The sequence below is a fragment of the Melanaphis sacchari genome, unplaced genomic scaffold (genome assembly GCF_002803265.2).
Source record: "Melanaphis sacchari strain LSU unplaced genomic scaffold, SCAv2.0 Contig24_pilon_pilon, whole genome shotgun sequence".
NCBI classification, from domain to species: Eukaryota; Metazoa; Arthropoda; class Insecta; order Hemiptera; family Aphididae; genus Melanaphis; species Melanaphis sacchari.
This window is the reverse complement of record NW_020271125.1, coordinates 1,970,131-1,992,714: the sequence shown is the minus strand read 5'-3', so window position 1 is coordinate 1,992,714 and position 22,584 is coordinate 1,970,131. Positions and strand designations below refer to the sequence as shown.

Sequence of the window (22,584 nt, the reverse complement as noted above, 5' to 3'; positions counted from 1 at the left end):
TTTTTAAAAATATATATCAAAATAAAATAATTTAAAATAACTAGACTGTTATTAATGTTATTATAAATCAATAATTATTAACCAATTGTTCGTAGACGGAAGTAAGTATAACCATTCTCAAATTTGAGAATTTATATTAGAATTTGTTATTTTCTTGAATTTGTATGCATTTCTCATAGACTATATTAATAATTGTTGTAAGTTCTTTGTTGCCTGTTGGTTAACGTATTATAATTTGTATACTTCAATACTTGTGAAATGTGGTAATATATAATTAATATTGTTTTTCAACTTTATTATAGTTAATATAATATTATAAGCATTAAGTAAGTCAAGTTTTATTATATGCAGTCAGCAGAGCACGAGGCTCCGCCGAGTTAAAGCATTTTTATAAAGTTAATATAATTTTGTCATATGTGAGTAACGAAATACAATTTACAACATTTGTGCCTTGTGATAAATACTTTACATTTTAAGTATACATTTTGAAAATTTTGGTATAAAAGTCATAATGTACATATTTTATTTTAAAAATTGCCAGCTATTATTATTTACTAATTTAAAAAATAATTGATAAATTATAATGGATGAAAAATTAAGAGTACATTTTTAGCGCAATTTCAAATCGGTCTAGTAAATTCATGTGTAACGTACCTATTACTACATATATTATAATTCTCATGGTTTTTTTTTTAAAAAACACTACCTAGATACTTCATGTCTTCAACAGGCGTGTAATAAAATGGAGTTTTAGGGGTTTAACGAGAACTACATGTTTTCTTTCGGCTTTCACGAAATTTCAGAAAAATGATAAAGAATATTTTTACAGAGTTAAGGTCAAGTTAGTGTCAATCAACTTTTGTTATATAACTAACTACAACTTTAAACCCCCTTCTCCCGATACAAAAATATATTTTTTATACACACACCTATTTATCCGTCAACTACCTACACACCCAACCTTTGCGGTAGTATGTCACTGATTTGTGCTCTCCTCTCTAAATGACTGGTACTCTGGTGCTCAGTATATTTAAAGTACTACTTCTAGTAGAATAAGCACCCAACACTAAATGCGTTACTAAATTACTAATATTTTCATTTTATATAGCTGCATTGGTATTTCGTATGTTACTCAATGCTCAAATTAAATATGTAACCAATTTGTATCGACTGTCGATGATTATAAATATAAATGCATTCAATATTATGTATTCAATCAATATATTCTTTAAAAAAATTAAACTTTTTAATTGTTTTTTTATACAAAGTAAAAATGCAGACTCGTAGCCACGTGAAAGAGACTCGTGGTCGTCGTATTTTGATTTGGTCTGAGACTCGAATTCGTTTTTGGAAATTCGGCGCTACTGTCTGTGAGAACTAATACGTGTGCTGCAAAATTCAGGAGTGCTCCATTATTTTTTTTAAACTTCGATAACGCCCTTGCTAACAATAATTTACCTACTTCTTGCTTTACATATTTATACGACACCCACACTTGGAAAATATCATATGTGATATGTGGAATTATTTGACTCTTTAAAAACGGTCAGTGTTGAATTTGTTTGAAGCATCGAGATAATATTATTACGAAGAACAATATTTATATGTCCGAAGACTATGGTCAAAATTAGTAATATTGCCATTTGTCACTTACGAAAATGGGAAATGTATGTGATGGCGATCGTCATCAAAAATTTAAAATAGATACTATAATTCCTATCTCCTATGTGATCATGACGCGTATACATAAGCTATAAGTTATAATAAATAATAAATAATTTATTACCTATATTATGCTCGTTAGTATTGTAGTTATGGCTAACTATTTTTTTTTTTTTCATATTCAGACATTCAGTACTCACTAGCTACTCAAACGATCTAGGCGCATCCGGTGACAGTTTAACCGAACGGTTTTCCTCCGGACTTTTCGGATGACGCCGATGACGGCATTATAATCTTTTTTTCTATTGCTTGTTTCCTTATCAGCTCTCTACGTATATACCGTAGTCGCAGAACAACACTATTATCATTCTGTTATCGAATTATTATTCAAATGTCCCCGTCGTGCCATAGTCGTAGTGGTTTCAATATTTTGTGGCAACTGGTGAGCCTGGAGGGGCACGTCGCCGCCGCCGTGCTGCTGATAACGTAAACAAAATGATTTCAAGCCTATAATAGTAAAATTCGACTTCAGTACTTCGAACTGCTGTCCGTCGGTTTTCGGCACCTGCGATATTCAAATTCTTCTGCTAAACCGTTTGCCGAAGGGAAGTTTTCACGTCTATATAGTCTCTATTCGTCCGTTTATTTTTTTCCATTTCCGTCGGGCACCTGTGGTGGTGGCGGCGGCGATCGGCCCGCCTATTCGCCGAATCCTGTTTACTGTTCTAAAGGTGTCATCGAGACATTGACACCGTGTCCACTCTGCGGATACATGTGCGCTTATACCCTTGCAATATCGCCCCAACGAATCGACAGATGACGGTTTGATGACATGACTGAAGAAAATTGGACCCATGTCAGCGACCGAAAGAGATATGGAATCGGTGAGTCCTTGGCTTGAACGGTTGTATTTCATGGATCGAATAGGTGTATTGTTTTCAACGTTTGGAAACTATAAACCAGGTCGTTTGTTTTTTATGTCCGTGCAATGTTTTAGTTAATGTCTTTCGATCACGAGTCTTGCTTATTCTGATGTACTGATTCAGTTGTAAATGTTTGCTACATCTCTTTCTTTGTGTGTGACGCACTAGCGATTGTTATTTGGTACTGAGGATTTATATTATATGTCATTATGATGATTTTATTTCGTATGAAATATAAATACCCAGTGTATTATAATTTGTCCATGTATTAGGTTTATATAAAAAATAATTATGTATTAGATGGGTAGACCTATCTATTGAATATCACTAATTTTAATAAAAATAATTAAGTAGTTTTATACTTATTGTATATTTATATAAAGTATTTGTCTTATTTTTAAATAAATTATAAACCATTCAAAGTATTTTTACTTGCAAATAATATGTCCAAATTACAAAATAATAAAAATAACTTAAAAGTGCTTAGTGTTAGGTTAATAATTTTGTATGAACAATGTAGTATCTAAGTAACTAATTGATAGAAAAATACTACTTAGTAGTTAGCATTCAATTTTCATATGAATTGTGGTAGATAGAGTTATAAGAATTAAATTTACCGAGATGAGTCATTCATTTTGGTTAAATTAATGACTAATGTATCAATCCAATCATTTATTTAAGTATTAAATTCACAATTAATTTACCAATTAATATCACAAATTAATTTTTTTTTCCTCATTTTACAAAATAGAATTTTAGTATAAAATTCTTGAACAATGTTAATGAAATGAATTGTTAATTATGTTCTCTTATCTCATTATAAAACTGTTTGTAATTATGTTAAATGTGTTAGCCATCAAGTATACAAAAATATATTGTTACTCCCATCATTACCTCCTATACAGATACAGGATGAGCTTGTTAGCAAATTTCAATGACATCCAGTATTTCTAATTGAGTGTTTTAAAACAATACCATAACTGCAAAAGGGGACAAGCTATACTGTTTTATATTCTATTTCGTTTATTAGTATAATTTATTAATTTGTGACCTGAATTTGTTTTGATTTATAGCCATTCATAACTATCTTCAAAGTGGACCACATCGTATCAAACTGTTGGCGGGTGAATGTGTTCACGTTCTGGAAGAAAGTGCTGAATGGTATTACGGGTTTACTTTTAAGAATAAATCAACCCACGGAATATTTCCTAAAAAATTTGTTCATATCATGGATAATGTCGTTGAAAAATTTGGGTTTGTTTGATTTTTAAAACTAATTGTTAAGTGATTAATCAATTTGTATCTTTATTAGGCCAGCTGAGTTGACAGTTTTAAAACAACCACAAATTGTACATGAATTAACCAGCGTTATACGAGAATGGGGTGCCATATGGAAACAATTATACATAGTAAGATCAAATTATTTGTAAATGTGCACATGTATATATATTTATATTTTTTTTTCAGTCTCACAACTCAAATTTTAAAAATATAAAAAATAAAATGTACGAATTAATAAATTTTAGAAGTAAAATATTATCTGGTACACTTCCAGTAGATGAGCTTAAAGAAGTACAAAGACTAGCTACATCTACCATAGATATTGGAAACAAGTAAATCAATTTTAGTTATAAAAAAAATATGTTTTTAAATTGTTTAAAATATCACAATTATTATTCAACTAATGACTCATCTGTGATGTAATTTTTGTTGAAATGACTTAGCTTATATTTTGAATTATTAATATGAAAATTAATAATATTTTTTTTTTTTTTTTTTAGATTATTAGGTCTAGATATGGTAGTCAGGGATGAACAGGGTAATATTTTAAATCCATTACATACGCCAACCATCCAACTATACAAACACCATGAAATTGCCACTGAGCGCATCCAAAATTCTCACGTAAATTTTGTGTTAATTTAATGTACCCAGGATGTTTTTAAATATTATCATATTTATTTTTATAGACTGCTGGTGTATATAAAAAGTCAATTCAACAAATCAATTATTTATATAACTACACAGTGTATTTATCTGTACACAATTTTATGTGTAAAATGATGGATGATGCTGAACTGCTATTAACGTTATATGATGCTAAGAGTGGTAAATCATTTTCTGAAAATTTCGCTATACGATGGGCAACCAATAAAATGGACCAAGGATGGTCTCAGACTGATATTTTTCATAATTTCAGAGCTTTATTCACAGTAATATTCTAAAAAAAATTGTATAATTCATTTTTTCATGTCTAAAAATATTTACAATTTTCATCATCTAATTTTTAGGACTTAGGAACCAGGGATCTAACTCGAGAAAAAGTATATTTAGTATGTTATATAATAAGAATTGGTGGTATGGATAGTGATAGTAATAATAAAAAGAGTTTGGCTACAACACAAATTCGTAGACCTTGGGGTGTTGCTGCTATGGATCTGACTTTGTATTTTACTCAAAAATTAGAGAGTGATGAAGACAAGCATCATTTTATGCCATTTTTACCGTAAGTATATTTTGATTTAATTTCTAACTATATTTTTAGTTAAATTAATTTTTTTAATTAGATGTGAAAAGGATAACCTGGAAAATACCCTAAAAAGGTATTTAAATCTCAGAGACTATTCTCATAAAGAACACAAAGGCCAAGGACTGTATGTCAGTTTTAAATTGCTTCATGGGGATATTAAACAGGTATTTTAATAATTATCCTACTATTTTTTTTTTTTTTAATTTTATCAATGTTTTATTTAATTGATAGGTGCGTGAAGAATGTCCACATTTAGTACTTGGTAATGTTGCCTTGGTGAGAAAAATGGGCTTTCCAGAAGTTATATTACCTGGCGATGTAAGAAATGATCTCTACTTAATGTTGGTAAATGGGGAGTTCTCGAGAGGAAGTTTGTCTTCATCGGACAAAAATATCCAAGTTACTGTCACTGCGTGTAATGAAAAAGGTGTTAAATTACTAGTAAGTTATGATTGTTTCTGATTTATGATATAAATAATAAATATGTAATGTCTTTAATGTTTATTTCAGGGTGTAATCATGTTAGGTGGTGACTCTGAACCACTTTCAGATTTTAATTCTGTTGTTTATTATCATGAAGATAAACCTCGCTGGTATGAAATTGTAAAATTAGCCATACCTATAGAGGATTTTAAAGGAAGTCATTTGAAGTTCATGTTCAAACATAGATCATCTAATGAAACTAAAGATAAAAATGAAAAGCCATTTGCACTGTCATTTGTTAAATTAATGCAAGATAATGGAACTACTTTGAGAGACACGTCACATGAACTATTGGTGTACAAAGTATGCTATATACAATTTGTATTTTTCTAAAAACTGATTATTTTATGTAAAATACAATACATTGTATTACAGATCGATCATAAAAAATTTGATTATATGGATATATCGTATTTAAGTCTTGCTTCAAGGAAAAATGAATTAACCGATACAAATAATCATATATCTGTACCTGGACTAACCTTGGCTAATAAAGATATATTTGTAATACAGTCAAATATTTGCTCAACAAAACTAACACAAAATGGTATATTAGTAAAATATTTATATGTATATTATATGTAATAGTTTTTTTTTTTTTTTAGTTGATCTCTTGGGTTTGTTAAATTGGACAAGTCACCCTGATAAATTACGTACAAGTTTATCTGCTTTAATGATAGTTGATGGCGAAGAAGTAGTTAAGTTCTTACAAGACGTTTTAGATGCATTATTTAATATTCTCATGCATAATTCTGATTCTGATCTCTTTGATAATATGGTTTTTGATTGTTTGGTTAGTAAATATATTTAAACTTCAATTTATTTTATTAATTCCATTATTCATACATTTTATTGTATATTTAGTTATATATTATTGGATTAGTTTCTGATAGAAAATATCAGCACTTCCAACCAGTTCTTGATTTATATATTAAAGAAAGCTTTTCTGCAACACTGGCCTATAAGTAAGTTATAATTTAAAATGTATTTGAGAATAAATTATTTTACAGTAAATATAATTTTTCTATGTTTTAGTAAATTGATAGTAGTTTTAAAGTTTCATTTAAGTAACTTGGATCAAACTGACAAAGATCTTTTATTAAAAATAATGAAATCATTCAAGTATATCATGAAGTTTATTGCTAGATCCCGTTTTTTGTTTTCTCAGTAAGTGTTTTTATTATTATTAATATATTTTTAATTTTTAATTTTGTATAAGAACGATAATAGATACATTCATTAGTATTTTTTCATACTTGCATGATAATAAATCTAAACATTAGACTTTCATAAAAGTAACATGTTTAATGACTGGTGACAAAAATATGTCAGTAAATTAATTTTTAAAACATGTTGTAGAAAGAGGAAAAATGAACTGATCTTCAAACTAATAGTTTAAAGATAAAATTATTAACCAAGGGTTATTGTTGCTTTTAGTATTAAATGATTGGATGGAACAATTGTCAAATGTATTACTTCATTAATAATTTTAACCAATTTCTAAAAAAATTAAAACAACCAAAATAGGTTGCTAGAATCATGAAAAAAAACAACATTACTATAATTTATTAATTAAAAAAATATACTGAACATTTGCTTTGAAAGTATAGACTAATTTCACACATTAAATGACAGAAACATAATATATATGATCATTATAGCCACACCTACAAACAGGTCATACCCCTGTCTAAAATATTTCATTATAATCATTAGTCTTTCATACTGCATTTGTAAAGAAATTTTTATTTATTTATATTTTATTAAATATCTTAAATTTTGTGCCATGCTACATTTACTTCCAATATCAAAAATGTATGATAGCTATCTATTTTTGCTTATAATTGTAATTATGTTGTATTAGTTAATTGTCAATATAATTAATATAATATGTTATGTATTTATTATTTATATTTAAATAGATTATATGAAGGCAAAGGACAACAAACTTTTGAAATGTCCATGTATGAAATGTTGAAGTTGATATCCAATTTAATGTGTAGTAATTCAGATTCAACATTATTTTTACAAGGTGCATGTCTTAAATATATTCCCTATTCTATTCCTGACATAATGACTGTCTTTAGTACTACACAATTAAGGTATATAATCATATTATTTATTGTTGAAAATCAATGTTAGCGAGGTTAGTATGTTATCGCTTATCTGCTCATTTCAAATTTTCTGTTAAAGTACATTACTGGTGGAACTCATTGGTAACTTACCTCCATCCAGATTAGTAAAACAAAAGTTGATTACCATGAGTGATATAGTTCATAGCCAACTTTTTTTAAACTCAGATTGCCGTGCCATATTACTTCCATCTATTCTTGCTAGAATTAAAGAGCTTTTAGAGTCATCTGATGAGGTATGTATCCCATTTAAAACTGGATATTACATTTAATTTTAATGTACTCAATTTTTTTATCCAACTATAATATAATTCTACTAACGTTTTACTATTTACAATTTATTTTTTTGTCATGAAATATTTTATTTAAATTAATAATTTAAGTAATTATTGGTTGGATGAAAATATTTGATCACATTCCATTATTATTTTGTTGCATCTTGATTTTTGCAACATGCATGCTTGTGTTTTAAATACCAATTGTGGGACAGAATATTCATTATATTTTAACCAACAATATATATTGTTGCATACTCATATATATAGTGTCTAGACTGTTTTAAAACAAATCAATATTTTGGACAAATGCTAAAAAAATATTTTAACACTTTCTAGACACTGTGTATATAATGTATATTTTACATTAATTTTTGTTCTAACCAAATGGCGTTATTTTTTATGTGTATAAAAACAAAATGGAATGAATTGTGTATAACTAAAAGTGTATGTTAACATAATATAATTGTATACATATTTTAACATATTTCAGTGTTTATGAGAGTTTACCTCGTGGTTGCTTGTTGGCCTACCACTCGCAGCACATTGGCAATCTTGATTTGTTTTGTGCTTTTATTGAAATAAAATTTATCAATTTCTATTGTTTAAATGTTGCAAATACTAATACTAAATGTGGTTAAAATTGTTCATATAAGTACCAAATCTATATTTTTTTATCTTAAAAGTTTATTATCTTGATAATTTATGAAAAAAAAGTTCTATCATCTTTTGCTATTTCTTCAATACAATTTTAAATACTTCTTTTTATTCTAAAATTGATTAATGTATTTGGGTATTGGATGATAATTTGTACTTATTTACCTATTTATTTAATGAAATTAATTTTATTTATTAGAATTATATTTTATTTTCATTATTAAAGTTATAATATTAAGTTTAATATAACTTTAAAAAAATAAATATTATTATTATAAGTTATTAGACTTTGAATGTCATTGACTAATTTTAATGTTGTAACTTATAATTAATAAAAACAAAATACTTGAATGGCTTGTATACAATTTTATATTAAAAACCAACTTATAATATAAATAGTGCATGTATGTCTTGGGATTTAAAAACAAAAATTAATACATTTGATTATTTGATATACTAATATTTCTATAATAGTTATAACTAATGAGTAATGAGTAATGACTAATAATATTTGCTTGGTTTTAAGTAACAAATAAATTGACTCAACAGATTTTTTTTACAAATCTGTAAAGTATCTGTGTAAGAAAATTTTTTTGAGTATTGTTATGTTTGAGTAATATTTAAAAATAAATGCATTATTTAAAAGTTACATATTAGAATTATTAGTGTTAATTTAACATTTTAAATTGACTACATAGGATATTTATTTTAATTTATCGTTTGTTTATTTTATGTTTAAGTGCTTTAGTATGATTTTAATTTAAAATATTTATTTTAATAAATTATTATTGATAAAAAATAATTAAATGTATTTAATTAAACAAAACATCATTATATGTATTTATCTTAGAGTATTTAATTAAATCATCTTTCATAAAATGTTAATGCTATTTTATATCATACACCATTAAATAATGCATTTATTTTTTTATAATTACAATAGTAAAATAATTATTATAAAAAAAATTGAATTAATTACATTTTATGTAATTTAATTGTCGTCATTTTTTATTGTTAGTCATAAACCATTAGTTCATTTTATATTGAAATAATTGTTGGACTTCTGTTATTTTTAAACTTGATATCAATATAAGGTAATAAGGTACTTATTAGAAAAAGAAAAAAAAATATTCGTTAGGTGATATTTAGTAGTAGTATTTATTAACTCCACCAGGCGAAAACTAGCATCGAGTTTCGAAACAAAACAAAATCAGTAGCAAAAATTGCCAAAGTGCTGGGAGAAAATGGCCGCAAGTTACTAGATTCTCCTGATATGAGTGATCAAGTATGTTAATTATAATTATGTATTTATACACAATAAATAACACTTGGTTTTTACTTTAAAAATTAAAACCTTAAACTAGATTTATTTTTAATTAGTCTTATGTCACCAGTAAATTATATTAACAACATATTTTTTCAGAGTAACATAATATAACAGTTAAAAATAAATTTCTATATGAGTTGTGGTAATTTATAAAAAAAAATAGTCATTAATAGTCCATGTAACTCAAATGTATCGGTACTGAATTAAAATATTGAGAATAATTCAATACAGACACTTTAAGAAATAAAATATATATAGGAAATTTTTTAAGTGTTTTGCTTATCATATAAGTGTTTTTGTAGTGATAATTGTTTGCGTGAAATGTACATGTCTATAATCAATATTGTGATATATGAATATTAATTATTTTAGTTTTTGTTTAAAAGTATCAACATTTAGATAATATTATATTAAATAGCATATATAACTGACAAAATTTCTAAAAATATATTTGAATTTGTCACAAAGTTAACTTTAGATTGATTTTTTTTACGTTTTTATTTTAGATTCTGGGCAATAAATGTATTGATTTTACAGTGTATTTTTGTATGTTTGTATAAACACGATAATTAGTTGATAAAATGCTTTGATTTTCTACTTCCTGATCGATTTTGTAAAGCAAAATATTAGATAGAGACTTAAGAGAGATCAAAATAAAAAATTCTCAGTAATTTTTTTCATAATTATTAATAATGGAATTTGTACGCTAAACTATAGTTTTTGATAAAATCAATTTTTTTTATTTAATTCAAAAATAAATAATCATAAATAGTTCCAACAAATATTTATATAATCATTTTTTATATGGTATCTTTGTAAGTATTTAAACTTATATACAAAAAAAATTTTAAAACTTTTTGATCTATGTATAGCTGTAACAAATTTTCAATACTTTTTAGTTTTTTTCCCTATAACTTTTTATTGAAAATTATTCGTCTAGTCAAATATCTTAAAAATTGAATACAAAATCTCACTTAAATTATTTTATATTTGTATAAAAATGTTAAAAATATATAGACATAATTTTTTTGATATTTATTTAAAGTTAGAATTTTGATAAAGTTTATTATTTTACTATAAAACAGTTGGTATTGAATTCCTAAAAAAACAAATCAAACCAAATAAAAATATACTTACAAAAACTTAAAGTACATTTTAGTTAGCATTTTTATTTTATATTTTATCTATATTTCATTGTCTAAATATTTATTCTTTTATTGTTTACATTTATGGTTACAAAAATATTATTTGTCAAAATTCCAACTTTTTTTGTATATTATTTTCATTTATGATTTAAGTAATTTTTTTTTTTAGATGAAGTTCTTAGTTTTATTTCTCGTATAAATATGCAAATATTATAATATAGCATAAATATTTGCTTTATGTCTATTCATCTTTATTTTCATGCATATTGAACAATTTTTTTGAATTTTTATTATTTAGCAAAGTTGTCTACTATTGTTATTTTGTATTGATGAACTTAACATTGTATTGTATACTATGTGGCGATTTAATTTGATGAAAATTGACTAATTTGTTGTACATTTTTAATTTGTTTTTACTACTGTATTCATTGTATATAGGTCGAAATGTGTGTAAAACTGTTAGGCGACATAATGGATTTGTTGTACGTAGCTGACACGGGATCGACATTTCGTGATATCACCGAAATTATGCTTACTGTCATGCGTACAGTCATCCAAACTACCATTGCGATGAACCGCGAAGGGACATTAGTGGTAAGTAGTAAATACCATGATGATTTTTTTTTAAATATTTGATGTGTTAATAGTTTTAATGAAATAATATTATCATTAACAAATAACAATTAGTTATATATACGAGTAATTAGTGGCAAGAAATATCATTGTTAAAATAATTATAATTTCGAATTTTTGTGCTGTAGGGCTACCTCGTGTCTATCATGATATCAACGTTGCGCCAAATGACCGCTGAACACTTTGACATATACATCAAAAATTTTCCTACAAAAATTGACCTATTAGATTTTTTAATGGAAATACTGCTTGTCTTCAAGGATCTTGTCATACGACCAGTGTTTCCCAAAGACTGGTGTGAGATGATAATGCTTCAGAACAGGTATGGCATTGTTATACTTTTTAGCGCAACTAGGTGAAAGGGGTACACAGGGGCTTGTGCACTTCAAAAATAAAAATATTTTTCATTAAAATTGAACTATTTTGAAGTAAATTTTATAATTAATTTAAATATTTTATACTATACTGTATACTGAGAAAATAAGTACTTATTATGTTCCCAGCTATTATATTAAATATTAAAGGATGTAACAAATAGTTTTGAAAAATGAACAAATTTAAAATTAATATAGTTTGCTTTCAAAAAAAAAAAAAAATCATTTTTAAATAGTTTTGGTTTTTTTATTTTGTTAATCTGTAATTGTATTATCAATTTTAAAATAAAGTACAATAAGTACATAAATATATATTTGAAATTAGGGCAAAGGCCCCCCATGGATCTGAGTTCTTCAACTTTTGTGTATCCCTAAAAATATTGGTCTAGTTACATCTATGAGCATAGTATGTATACAGAATATAACATATTGAATAGTAAAGTATTTTAGTTTTGGTTTGTAGTATCATATACTGGATCCACTAAGTAATAATTTCCTTCTCCTTAGAATCTTGAATCTTGATTAATTGTTTATGTCACCTCTCAAATTTTTGTAAACTGCAGGTTTTTTATACTCTTTTATTTGTGCTACTTGCATAAAATTCACAGTTAATATTTATTTAAATATTTCTTTACACAGTGTAATATTGAAGTCATTGAGATACTTTTCACACACGATTCGTGACTATTTCTTTAAAGACTTCGAACATCAAGCATGGAATAATTTCTTCCACTGTGCTGTCACGTTTTTAACGCAGCCATCACTGCAGCTCGAACAGTTCTCATCCAATAAACGTTGGCGGATCATCAGTCGGTACAAGGATATGCGCAGGGAAACTGGATTTGAAATCCTGAGCATGTGGTTTAACTTGGGTAAGACTTTCATAGAATACTACAGTAATATTATGTTACTGTGCCATTTCAGGTTCTTGATTAAGTTTCAGCTTTAAATTTTGTTTTCATCGTTTAACAGGGCAATACAAAGTAAATTTTGTCCCTAGTCTGGTGGGCTCCTTTCTAGAAATGACATTAACACCTGAAGTTGAATTACGTAAAGCCACCATACCTATATTCTTTGATATGATGCAATGTGAGTTTTATTCGTGTTTTGATGGTCATACAAACAAACGGGACTCAAGTAACATCAAAGCTAAATTCAATGACGTAAGTCTATTTTATTAAATCTTATAAATTTGAAATAGTAAATATTGTAATGTGGCTTATCAAATTTACTATATTTGACAGTTTGAAAACGAAATGATTGCCAAACTTGATCACTTGGTTGAAGGTGGTAAAGGTGATGAACAATTCAAAGAACTTTTTGAATCTATAATGTTAAGAAAGTGTGAAAATCATTCTACCATGAGAGATCAAGTAATTAAAATATTTAATCCTTAAAGTTAAAAAACTTTAGAAAGCAGACAAGCAGAGTATTTTGCTTCAGGGCTATTATAAGTACTGGCAATTATTAATTGTGTAAACTTTTCTAATTAATCATAAAATTTTAAGTACACAAAATAAATTAAATATTTCTTATTACATTTTAGTACGAAAAATATAGTTTCAAGAATATTTATCATCAGATACATAAATATTTTATTCCTATTATTTTGTTGAATAATACAACAATTGTGCCAATACTATTTTCTTTTTTTTGACACATTAGATACAAAGTTACTATAATTTATAACTAATTATTAATATAATATTTTTTCAAATTTCAAACTAAATTAATACAATACAGTTTCAATTTCTTTTATTGTTTTTTTTTCGTTTCATATTATTCTAGTCATAAAGCTAAAGTTGAATAATTTAAGTAGTATAATATTTATTATGCATAAGCATAACTATTCAATTAAAGCACAGACACGTATAGTGAGAAAATAACATTGATTATTGATAAAAAATAAAATAAAAAGTGATACACTCAGCATACTTTACTAGTTATGTAACACTACACCTATAAAAACAAGTATATTATTATTTTTGTAGTTATTTTGATTTTTTAAAAGTTTCTCATTTTTAAGTATATATGTATAATTATATAGGTATTTTATTATACTTGATGTTTTTAGACTTAAAAATCTTATAAATCTCCAAGGAATAAAATAAAACATTTTTAAACATAGTTTTTATTGAATTTCAGGGTAATCGATTTGTTAAAATAGTTACCGGTCTACTGGAACGATTACTAGAATATCGAGCTGTTATAAATGATGAAAACAAAGAAAATAGAATGAACTGTACAGTTAACTTATTGGTAAGAAATATATAAAAACCTAATTAAAATGCAACGCAACATTTTAAGTTCTATAACTTTTTTTTGTCTAGAATTTTTATATGGATATAAAACGACAAGAAATGTACATCAGGTATGTGAACAAACTGTGTTCTCTTCATTTAGAATGTGATGACTTTGCCGAAGCTGCATATACTCTTAGACTACATAGTGAATTACTATCGTGGTCGAATGATTTATTGCCACCTTTATTACGGTCTCCGTTGAGATACCCGACATGTGACACACATAGACAATTAAAGGAAGCTTTATACCATGACATCATTGATTATTTCGACAAAGGAAAAGTAAAATACTTGTTAAATTTAAATAATTTTATAGAAATTGTATGTATTATACTATTTTTCAGATGTGGGAATGTGCTGTATGTATGTGTAAAGAACTAGTGAGACAGTGTGAAAGTGAAACTTATGACTATATACAGCTAAGTTCATTATTACAACGTATGTCAAACTTCTATGATAATATAATGAAGCAGCTTAGACCTGAACCAGAGTATTTTAGAGTTGCATATTATGGCAAAGGTTTTCCTTCATTCATACAAAATAAAGTTTTTGTATACAGAGGAAAAGAATATGAACGTCTAAGCGATTTCTCAAACAGAACACTGAATCAATTTCCTAATGCTACTTTAATGCAAACACTATCAAAACCTGGATCAGAAATCACTGAATCTTTTAATCAATGTATCCTTTTAAAAATGAAAACATTTTTATTGAAATTGTGTTTAATAATCATGACTAATATGTTCAATAAACATTGATTTAATATTTGAATGATACAATATTTTTAAATTTCTTTAACTATGTAATAAATTCAGATATTCAAATTAATAATGTAGAACCTGTAATGGATGAACGAAAAGAACATTTACTAAGAAAACCGATTAGCCAGCAAATACTTAGACATTACAGGTAAACTATTATAATAATTGACAATGTAATTATGTAATTGATAATTAAATATTTTTGTATTCTTTTATTTCTTAGAGTGAATGATGTGAAAAGATTTAAATTTTCAAGACCATTTTACCGCGTAGATCCTAAGGTAAACTCAAATGATGATAACGAATTTGCAAATCTATGGATTGAACGCACAGTTTTAGATACAACGTATTCATTACCTGGTATACTACGATGGTTTCCAGTTAAACATTATGATACATATGAAATAAGTCCACTTAAAAATGCAATTGAGACTATGCAAGAAACAAATAAGTAATAAATGTTAAAGTATTTCTCCAATTAGTATTAAATTTATTGTTTTTTATTGTAGGCATCTAAGAGAGTTGATAATTGCTCATCGAAATGATTCAACATTGCCATTGAATCCTCTGACTATGAAATTGAATGGCATACTGGATGCAGCTGTGATGGGTGGTGTGACTAAATATGAAAAAGCATTTTTCACATCTGAATATTTAATGAATCACGAAGAAGATGAACAATTTATCGAAACATTAAAGGATTTAGTTGCTTCTCAAATACCATTATTAGATATTGGTGTAAAAGTACATAGTGCACGAGCTCCACCGTCTTTGACTCCTTTGCAGTCACGTTTTGAAGACTGTTTTGAAAAAATGAAAACACACATTGAAGAAAATTATGGCAAAAAAGTATATTTATTAACACAAATTACAAATCTTATATATTCAATTTTTAATTATTGTTGAGTATTTATTCATTGTTATTTGTTTTAGACTTGTGATATTAAATTTGATGTGATCAAAATGAGAAGACATACAACTGCGGGAAGTCGTTTTAACGAAAAAAGATATTCTGGTTCTAGCATTGGATCTACAGAGTGAGTCAATTGTATAATTGTGGGTAATAAGGGAGGCACATACTTTGAAATTTGTGTGGAATAGGTCAAAATATAATTTTACCCCCTCCCAGATATGCCAATTGTAAAAAAATTTGGTACCTACGATTTGTTTTTAAGCTATACAACGAGTTACAACTAAGACTTGTGTTAAAATAAACCATAAAGTTATGGTTTTGATTTTGACGAATAAATTATTTTGCCTCTTCCCTATCCCTCCTTAGTTATTTACTCAGTTATGACACTAAAGTGAGTAATTTGCATTTATTTAAGTAAAATAAATTAATTCTGGTTTACTTTCATTTTCAGAGGACAAAATGGTGTAACTAAACAATCTCTCATGTCAACAACTTCATTGTCTTCCAGCTTGGCTATCTTTGCAGGACCCGTATTAGTATCTAGTTCGAATAAATTTGGAACTATTGGGGCGCTCACAAGAAAAGATAAAAAAGAAAAAAAAAGACGAAATAGAACTGTATCAAAAATGGCAACAACAAATGATAGAGATGTGAGCATTTCTAGCAGCTCTACTAGCAACAGTCAATGGTATGCAGTGCCGGATGCTGATAATATGTCTTTGAGTTCTATAAACAGTAATCTTAGTGTATTTTCTTCTCCAACACCTGTCATTGAATTACGGCAAGAGGTAATTACAATAGTAATTCCTTAATTATTTTGCAATGAAAATAAATAATTGCTTATCTTAAAAATATAGTTGACACCTAAGAGGCCTCTGCGCTCAGAAATGGAAAAAGAGAGGCGTTTAAGTCGGCCTAATAGTGGTCAATATCAATTTTCAAAGTTACCATCCATGAACAGTCTTAACAGAGATTCATTGGGTAAGTAAATACTATAATATTCTAATAGACTATTATCATTAAATGTTGTTTGTTATTTTTACTAGTAGCAACAGATTCAACGGCAAGTGATGATGACACTCCTCCACCATTACCTGCAAAAACCAGAGAATCAGATTATTCAAACCTTTCAGACAAGGATAGTTTGGGCTTGCCAGATTATTGTAGTCCTATTATAAATAACAATATTATGGTAAGTGTTTATGTTTTATTCTATACCCAATATGAACAAGTAAATTACTAAATATTTTATTGTTGTTGCATGTCTAGTCAGAACAGCCGTTACAATTAATTAACTCACAAGAAAACAATAGACCACCAACACCTCCTCCCAAGAAACCCCCAATGAAAGCTCCTGTATAAAAAATGTTTAATTTATTGATTTTTGTTTCATAAATAATAATAATAAAAAAAAAAAAAAAATGAAGCTGTGACCTATGAAGAATAATTTTATTATTTCTGATATTTTTAAATTAAGTTAATAGAATTTAATAAGTATAACCATATAACATGTATAATATTATATTACTAATTTAAATCAGTTATATTTATACCAAACAAATAATATGATTTTGATTGAAGAATTGATAAATGATTATTCACCGATCAAGTTTTATTAGTTGATATTAATATCAGTACAGCTTCATTTTTTTTTTTTTTTTTTTTTTTTTTTATCAGTGAAACTTTTTTGTTTTGTATTGAGACCTATTGGTGCAATAAATATATTATGTATTAAAAAAAAAAAAAAAACTATTTAATCTCATTTACAGATATTATTTGTGTTTTAATTTATTATATTCATATATTTGTGTGTTAGTAAAAAAATTTATATAATATTATGTTAGTGAAAATTATATAGAATAGTAACTTCGTCTTATTATTGTTTGCAAAATGTACTATTTGATTTTATAGACTGCTTTTTCTCTCCTCTTTTGTAATATGTATTTTTTTATATATGCATATATATTATATGTATAGTGTAAACATATATAATATAAATATATATTTATGTATGTATTTATATTTTTACATATTTTAATAGTAATTTTAAGTTAACAGAACTCGAGTTGCTCAAAACCTGTTTATGAAAAAATTATGTCAATAAACATGCAGTTACCATAAAAACATTACCAGAGCGCATGTCAATTATTTTACACAGATTTCACAATAAATCCAATGGTTGTTATATTTTTATAATATATCACTAATATTTTTATATAAAATCATATATATTTTTGTATTCTTTAAGTAATAACAAGTTTATTGTTTTTACTTCTTTCTGAATTTTTATTTTTGTGTTTGTCGTGTGCTTGTGTATTTTATACTTAATATTGTGTATTTGTGTAGTATTTTTTTTTTTTTTTTTTTTTTTTATTGACATGAACATTATTTGCATCTCTATTATATTATGTATATGTAATATTGTTCAGTCATTCAGATTTACCAAAGGAATAAATATTTTAAGTATTATTGTGTGATTGATTAGACTATGTCATCATAGGTATTATTATTTATTATTATTGTCTATAAAATATCATTATTTATAATACCTATTAATAATAAAAGTATTTTACATTAATGTTTTAGCCTTCAGTATGTACATGTCTGCTTCCTGACATCTTCTTTGGCAATTAGTAGGACCCGTCTACTAGTCAAATGCAACTAAGGTGGATGGAAGTGTGTCCAGCTCTTTTCTCCCTCCAAAAAATCTATTTTTAGGCCTCACAAAAAAAAAAAATGTTCATGCAAATTTTGAAAATCTTAATAGGGAATTTTTGTAAATGACCTGTGAACGTGAATGTGAAGAACAATAACTTATTTTAAGACTTAAGACACACACACACTACACTTCAAAACGTAGATATAGCAATTTATTATGGTGATAGTAGCAATCTAATGTGAATATTGTGAAATAACGAAATTTTAATGATAAACACCATCAGGGAAGGCTTTCACTTACACCTGAAACACTTCACCCCTTAAACGGGGCTGGTTAGTATTGTATTAATAACTTCAAACAACACCACGGTTACACCGCATAATAGATTATATTATTTAAGTGAATCGTGACACGTGTGCAAGCATGGAATTTGAATAGTGCGGAGGTGGACAACATGATGTTTAGATTCTACTTGAATAAATGGTAATTTCATTCAAATTTTCATTTTAGTAAATATCATTAGATTTGCCTACACTAAACCAGTGGTTATGTGGCGTATAACCGTGTAACGTAACGTTAAACATGATGTTGATACTGTATTAATTAATTTATGAAAATTTAATTCATAATATTATGTTATTTCAATAGCACAAATGAAATTATAGTGGAATATAACGTTTTTCTAAAATTGATGGAAATCCAAAAGTTTGATATTATAAAATTATAATGTATGGTCGTATGGATGATACTCCTACGAGGATCCATAAGCAGCTGATGTCTGTCAGTCGAATACCAGGTAAAATTATTAGAAGAAATTGATCAGATCCCCGTATTGGCCTTTATTAAAAGTAAGTTTTAAAATGTAATTGTATACGCATATAGTTAATATTTAATGGTAACTTGTCCGGTACAAAAAATATTGAATAGGTACCTATTTTGGTCTGCATTTTATAATTTTAGTCTATGATTAATGAATATTGAAAAGGATGCTAGTATTGACACTTTGTCACATATTATCTATTCTAATTCGGAGCCACATGTCAATCGTTGTAACCTAACTCACTAGCGAATAGGTACGTGTTTAAACTATATTGTATTGTATGTAGGTACTCAAGGGTGCACTGGTCTGGCGGGACAACGGGACAAAATATGCCAGTGGTCCGTTACAATAATAAATTAAATGGCCTTATAATATTTTGGGAATTAAAAACATAGTGTATGTTGTGTATGAAATAACATGGAAATATAATATTGTATAGGTATATATTATAATGCATAAATGATAAATAGCTCATCTGCTCGTGGTGATTTTAAGTATCATTAATCATAGTAATCGACTCATGATCGATAAGCTATTTTTCATTTTGTGCTAACAGTTATTTAAATATTATAATAATTATAATTATTTATATTATGATGTACGAAACACTATATACAAATGTATACGAGACTGTCTAGGGGGATTTATTTATAAACTATAAAATTATTACTTCTTATGCTTGTAATAAACTATAAAAATAATAACACCGCAGCTTAGACGTTCACACTTATCGCAGAGATAACAAAAACAATATTGTAATGTAGTCAGTCTCGTGTTTCATTTTATTTGTTAGCGTTATTTATAAATATGTTATACGTTTAGTATGTTTATTTTTATCTGTATTGAGTGTAGAAAACATTTACTAAATAATAATGGTTTTTTTTTTTTTTTTTAACAAAATTATGACCAAATCGTTTGTCCTGGCGAAAAAAAAATTCAAGTCTAAAATATTCACCCAATCCGTCCCTGCAGGTATCTACCACATGTACCGTATATTGTATATAACAAGGCATATCGACATGGTCACTATACCTGTACACTAAAGAAAGAGTAATGGATCTTGTAACTTGTAATTTCTCACAAAATTTAAAAAACTTTTATATTCTTAGGTCAATATAATATGCATTAAATGATAGATGTAGAGATAATTGACGTACCATCAAATTTAAAGATAAAAATATAACCAGTATGTTTTTCCATTATTTTATTAACCTTTCACCCAAAGAATGATAAATTGACGAAGCATCAAAAATAATATTACGAGTTTTGGGACCTCTTCGCATAAAATAATGGAAAATAGGATACCTAAATACTTAGAAAATTCCATTTCTTTTTTTTTTTACCAGTTTTTTGAAAATAAACAGATTGCACTTATTTTCAGCTAATGCTTATACTACGGTAAATAGTTTTATAATAATGTTGGTGATCGCATACGTATTGCGAGTGACGAATTACTTAACGTTTTTGTTAGGCGTTTAGGTCGTTTTTTATAAAAATTTGATGCACTTTGTAGGGGCTTTAATATTAATTTAAACTCAACTTATAAGATAAATGTATTATTATTAAGTAAAGCCTTAACAATCTCATTAAACACAAATGACGTCAGTAAACTTGTAAGAATTTTTTTCCTTGTTCTACATTCCGTCTACACGTTTTTAATTATCCGCTGAAAACATTGTAAAGATTATTCTAACTGTTTTTCTTAATTGTAAGTTTGTTACTCACTTTTCTGGTTCAATGCACTCGGCACTAGATAATTTCATTACAGCTAATCCGATGAGCGTAATGTTATTTTTTTTTTAATTTCTTGACGTTCCAAAAGTCTTTGAATTTTAGGTACCTGCTATTATACTTTATTACTTTTTCGATAGAATTAAATAAAAATAATTGTTAAATGGGATTGATTACTTATAAACGTATTTTTACTTTTTATATTATATTATGTATAATATATATACTGGTATTCTGATCCCATTTACATTAATGTATTACTAAATTCTTTTTTTCGATATTAAGCTGTTTTATAATTTGATTAATAATTGTTTGCGTGTTGAATGTTGAAGATTATTCACACAAACTATTATTGACAACAGCTCATTTGTTTTATATTTTTAACTCGTGATAAAGGAAGAAGTTACTAAGAGATGTCTTCCGCTTAAAAGTTTTACTTATTCATCGTCACATCGACCCAAATAATGTATTTCCACGAAATTTCCATATTATCATTTTCACGAAAATGGTTTATATACTTATGATGTATTCGATGCCATCGCAATGTCATTCGGAAAAACCTATTTCGAACGATGACAGCCGTGTAAATTGCATGGAAATTATAGTGTGGTTATAGGTACGTCGTTCTTGGAATAAAACGTATATGCGAACGATGACTTATGACCTTACAGTGTAAACGCGATCGGATCGAATTTTTCGACTAGGATCATTTAAACCGCAGCCGCGAACGCTATATCTATGGTTAAAAAATCCGGCGGATTTCCTATAAGCTTCCACGATCTTTCCTAAAACGCCATCGTCAACGAGTGCGGACACTGATGGACGGGCCAACAATGGCTATTACGGTCAAAAAGGGCGGATGCTAGATTTATGTAAAATGAATAAACTGCAGATAAAACTCGACGGAAACGATTTTTATTACAAAAGACTGCACAAAAATTTCCATGTCTGTGAAAAGATGGAAAATAGAGAGGGACGATAAATACGTCGAGACGACTGTAACGAGCGTGATGCAGGTGCCGACAGTTCTATAATAATACTGCTTGTTATAATACTACACACAATTCTTTCGACCAATACACTTAACATGAAAAAAATATACCGGAAATAGGAAATGATAATGCTAAGGACGGATTACGCCAATTTTCCTGTTTCCCTGGACGTGCTGTAGATATTTTCGATAACACTCCACCTCTAAGTTATCATTTCTTTTTCGATACAAATAAGTTTCTTTGCCTGGCACAAAAACTTTAAAA

General features: G+C 27.0%; 1 protein-coding gene across 3 annotated transcripts; it reads left to right on the top strand.

Moving 5' to 3' along the window:
• The first annotated feature begins 2,143 nt into the window (after positions 1-2,143).
• Positions 2,144-17,547, top strand: LOC112594944 (dedicator of cytokinesis protein 1). 3 transcript variants are annotated; one of them, XM_025339968.1, is made up of 33 exons: positions 2,495-2,546; positions 3,659-3,839; positions 3,898-3,994; positions 4,053-4,198; positions 4,367-4,490; positions 4,556-4,798; positions 4,877-5,091; positions 5,153-5,279; positions 5,347-5,556; positions 5,626-5,901; positions 5,974-6,145; positions 6,204-6,391; positions 6,463-6,563; positions 6,634-6,765; positions 7,521-7,700; positions 7,792-7,966; positions 9,837-9,947; positions 11,573-11,728; positions 11,896-12,089; positions 12,781-13,013; positions 13,114-13,304; positions 13,386-13,514; positions 14,287-14,400; positions 14,472-14,726; positions 14,789-15,125; positions 15,260-15,353; positions 15,429-15,656; positions 15,715-16,054; positions 16,139-16,242; positions 16,570-16,906; positions 16,976-17,099; positions 17,168-17,310; positions 17,388-17,547. In XM_025339968.1, the coding sequence occupies exons 1-33, from the start codon at positions 2,495-2,497 to the stop codon at positions 17,478-17,480; spliced, it is 5,802 nt and encodes a 1,933-aa protein (XP_025195753.1). In that variant the 3' UTR covers positions 17,481-17,547. The 3 variants fall into 3 exon arrangements, with proteins under 3 accessions (XP_025195754.1, XP_025195753.1, XP_025195752.1); XM_025339967.1 differs by having other exon boundaries at positions 17,165-17,310; XM_025339969.1 differs by lacking the exon at positions 9,837-9,947 and having other exon boundaries at positions 2,144-2,546; positions 17,165-17,310.
• The last annotated feature ends 5,037 nt before the right edge of the window (positions 17,548-22,584 follow it).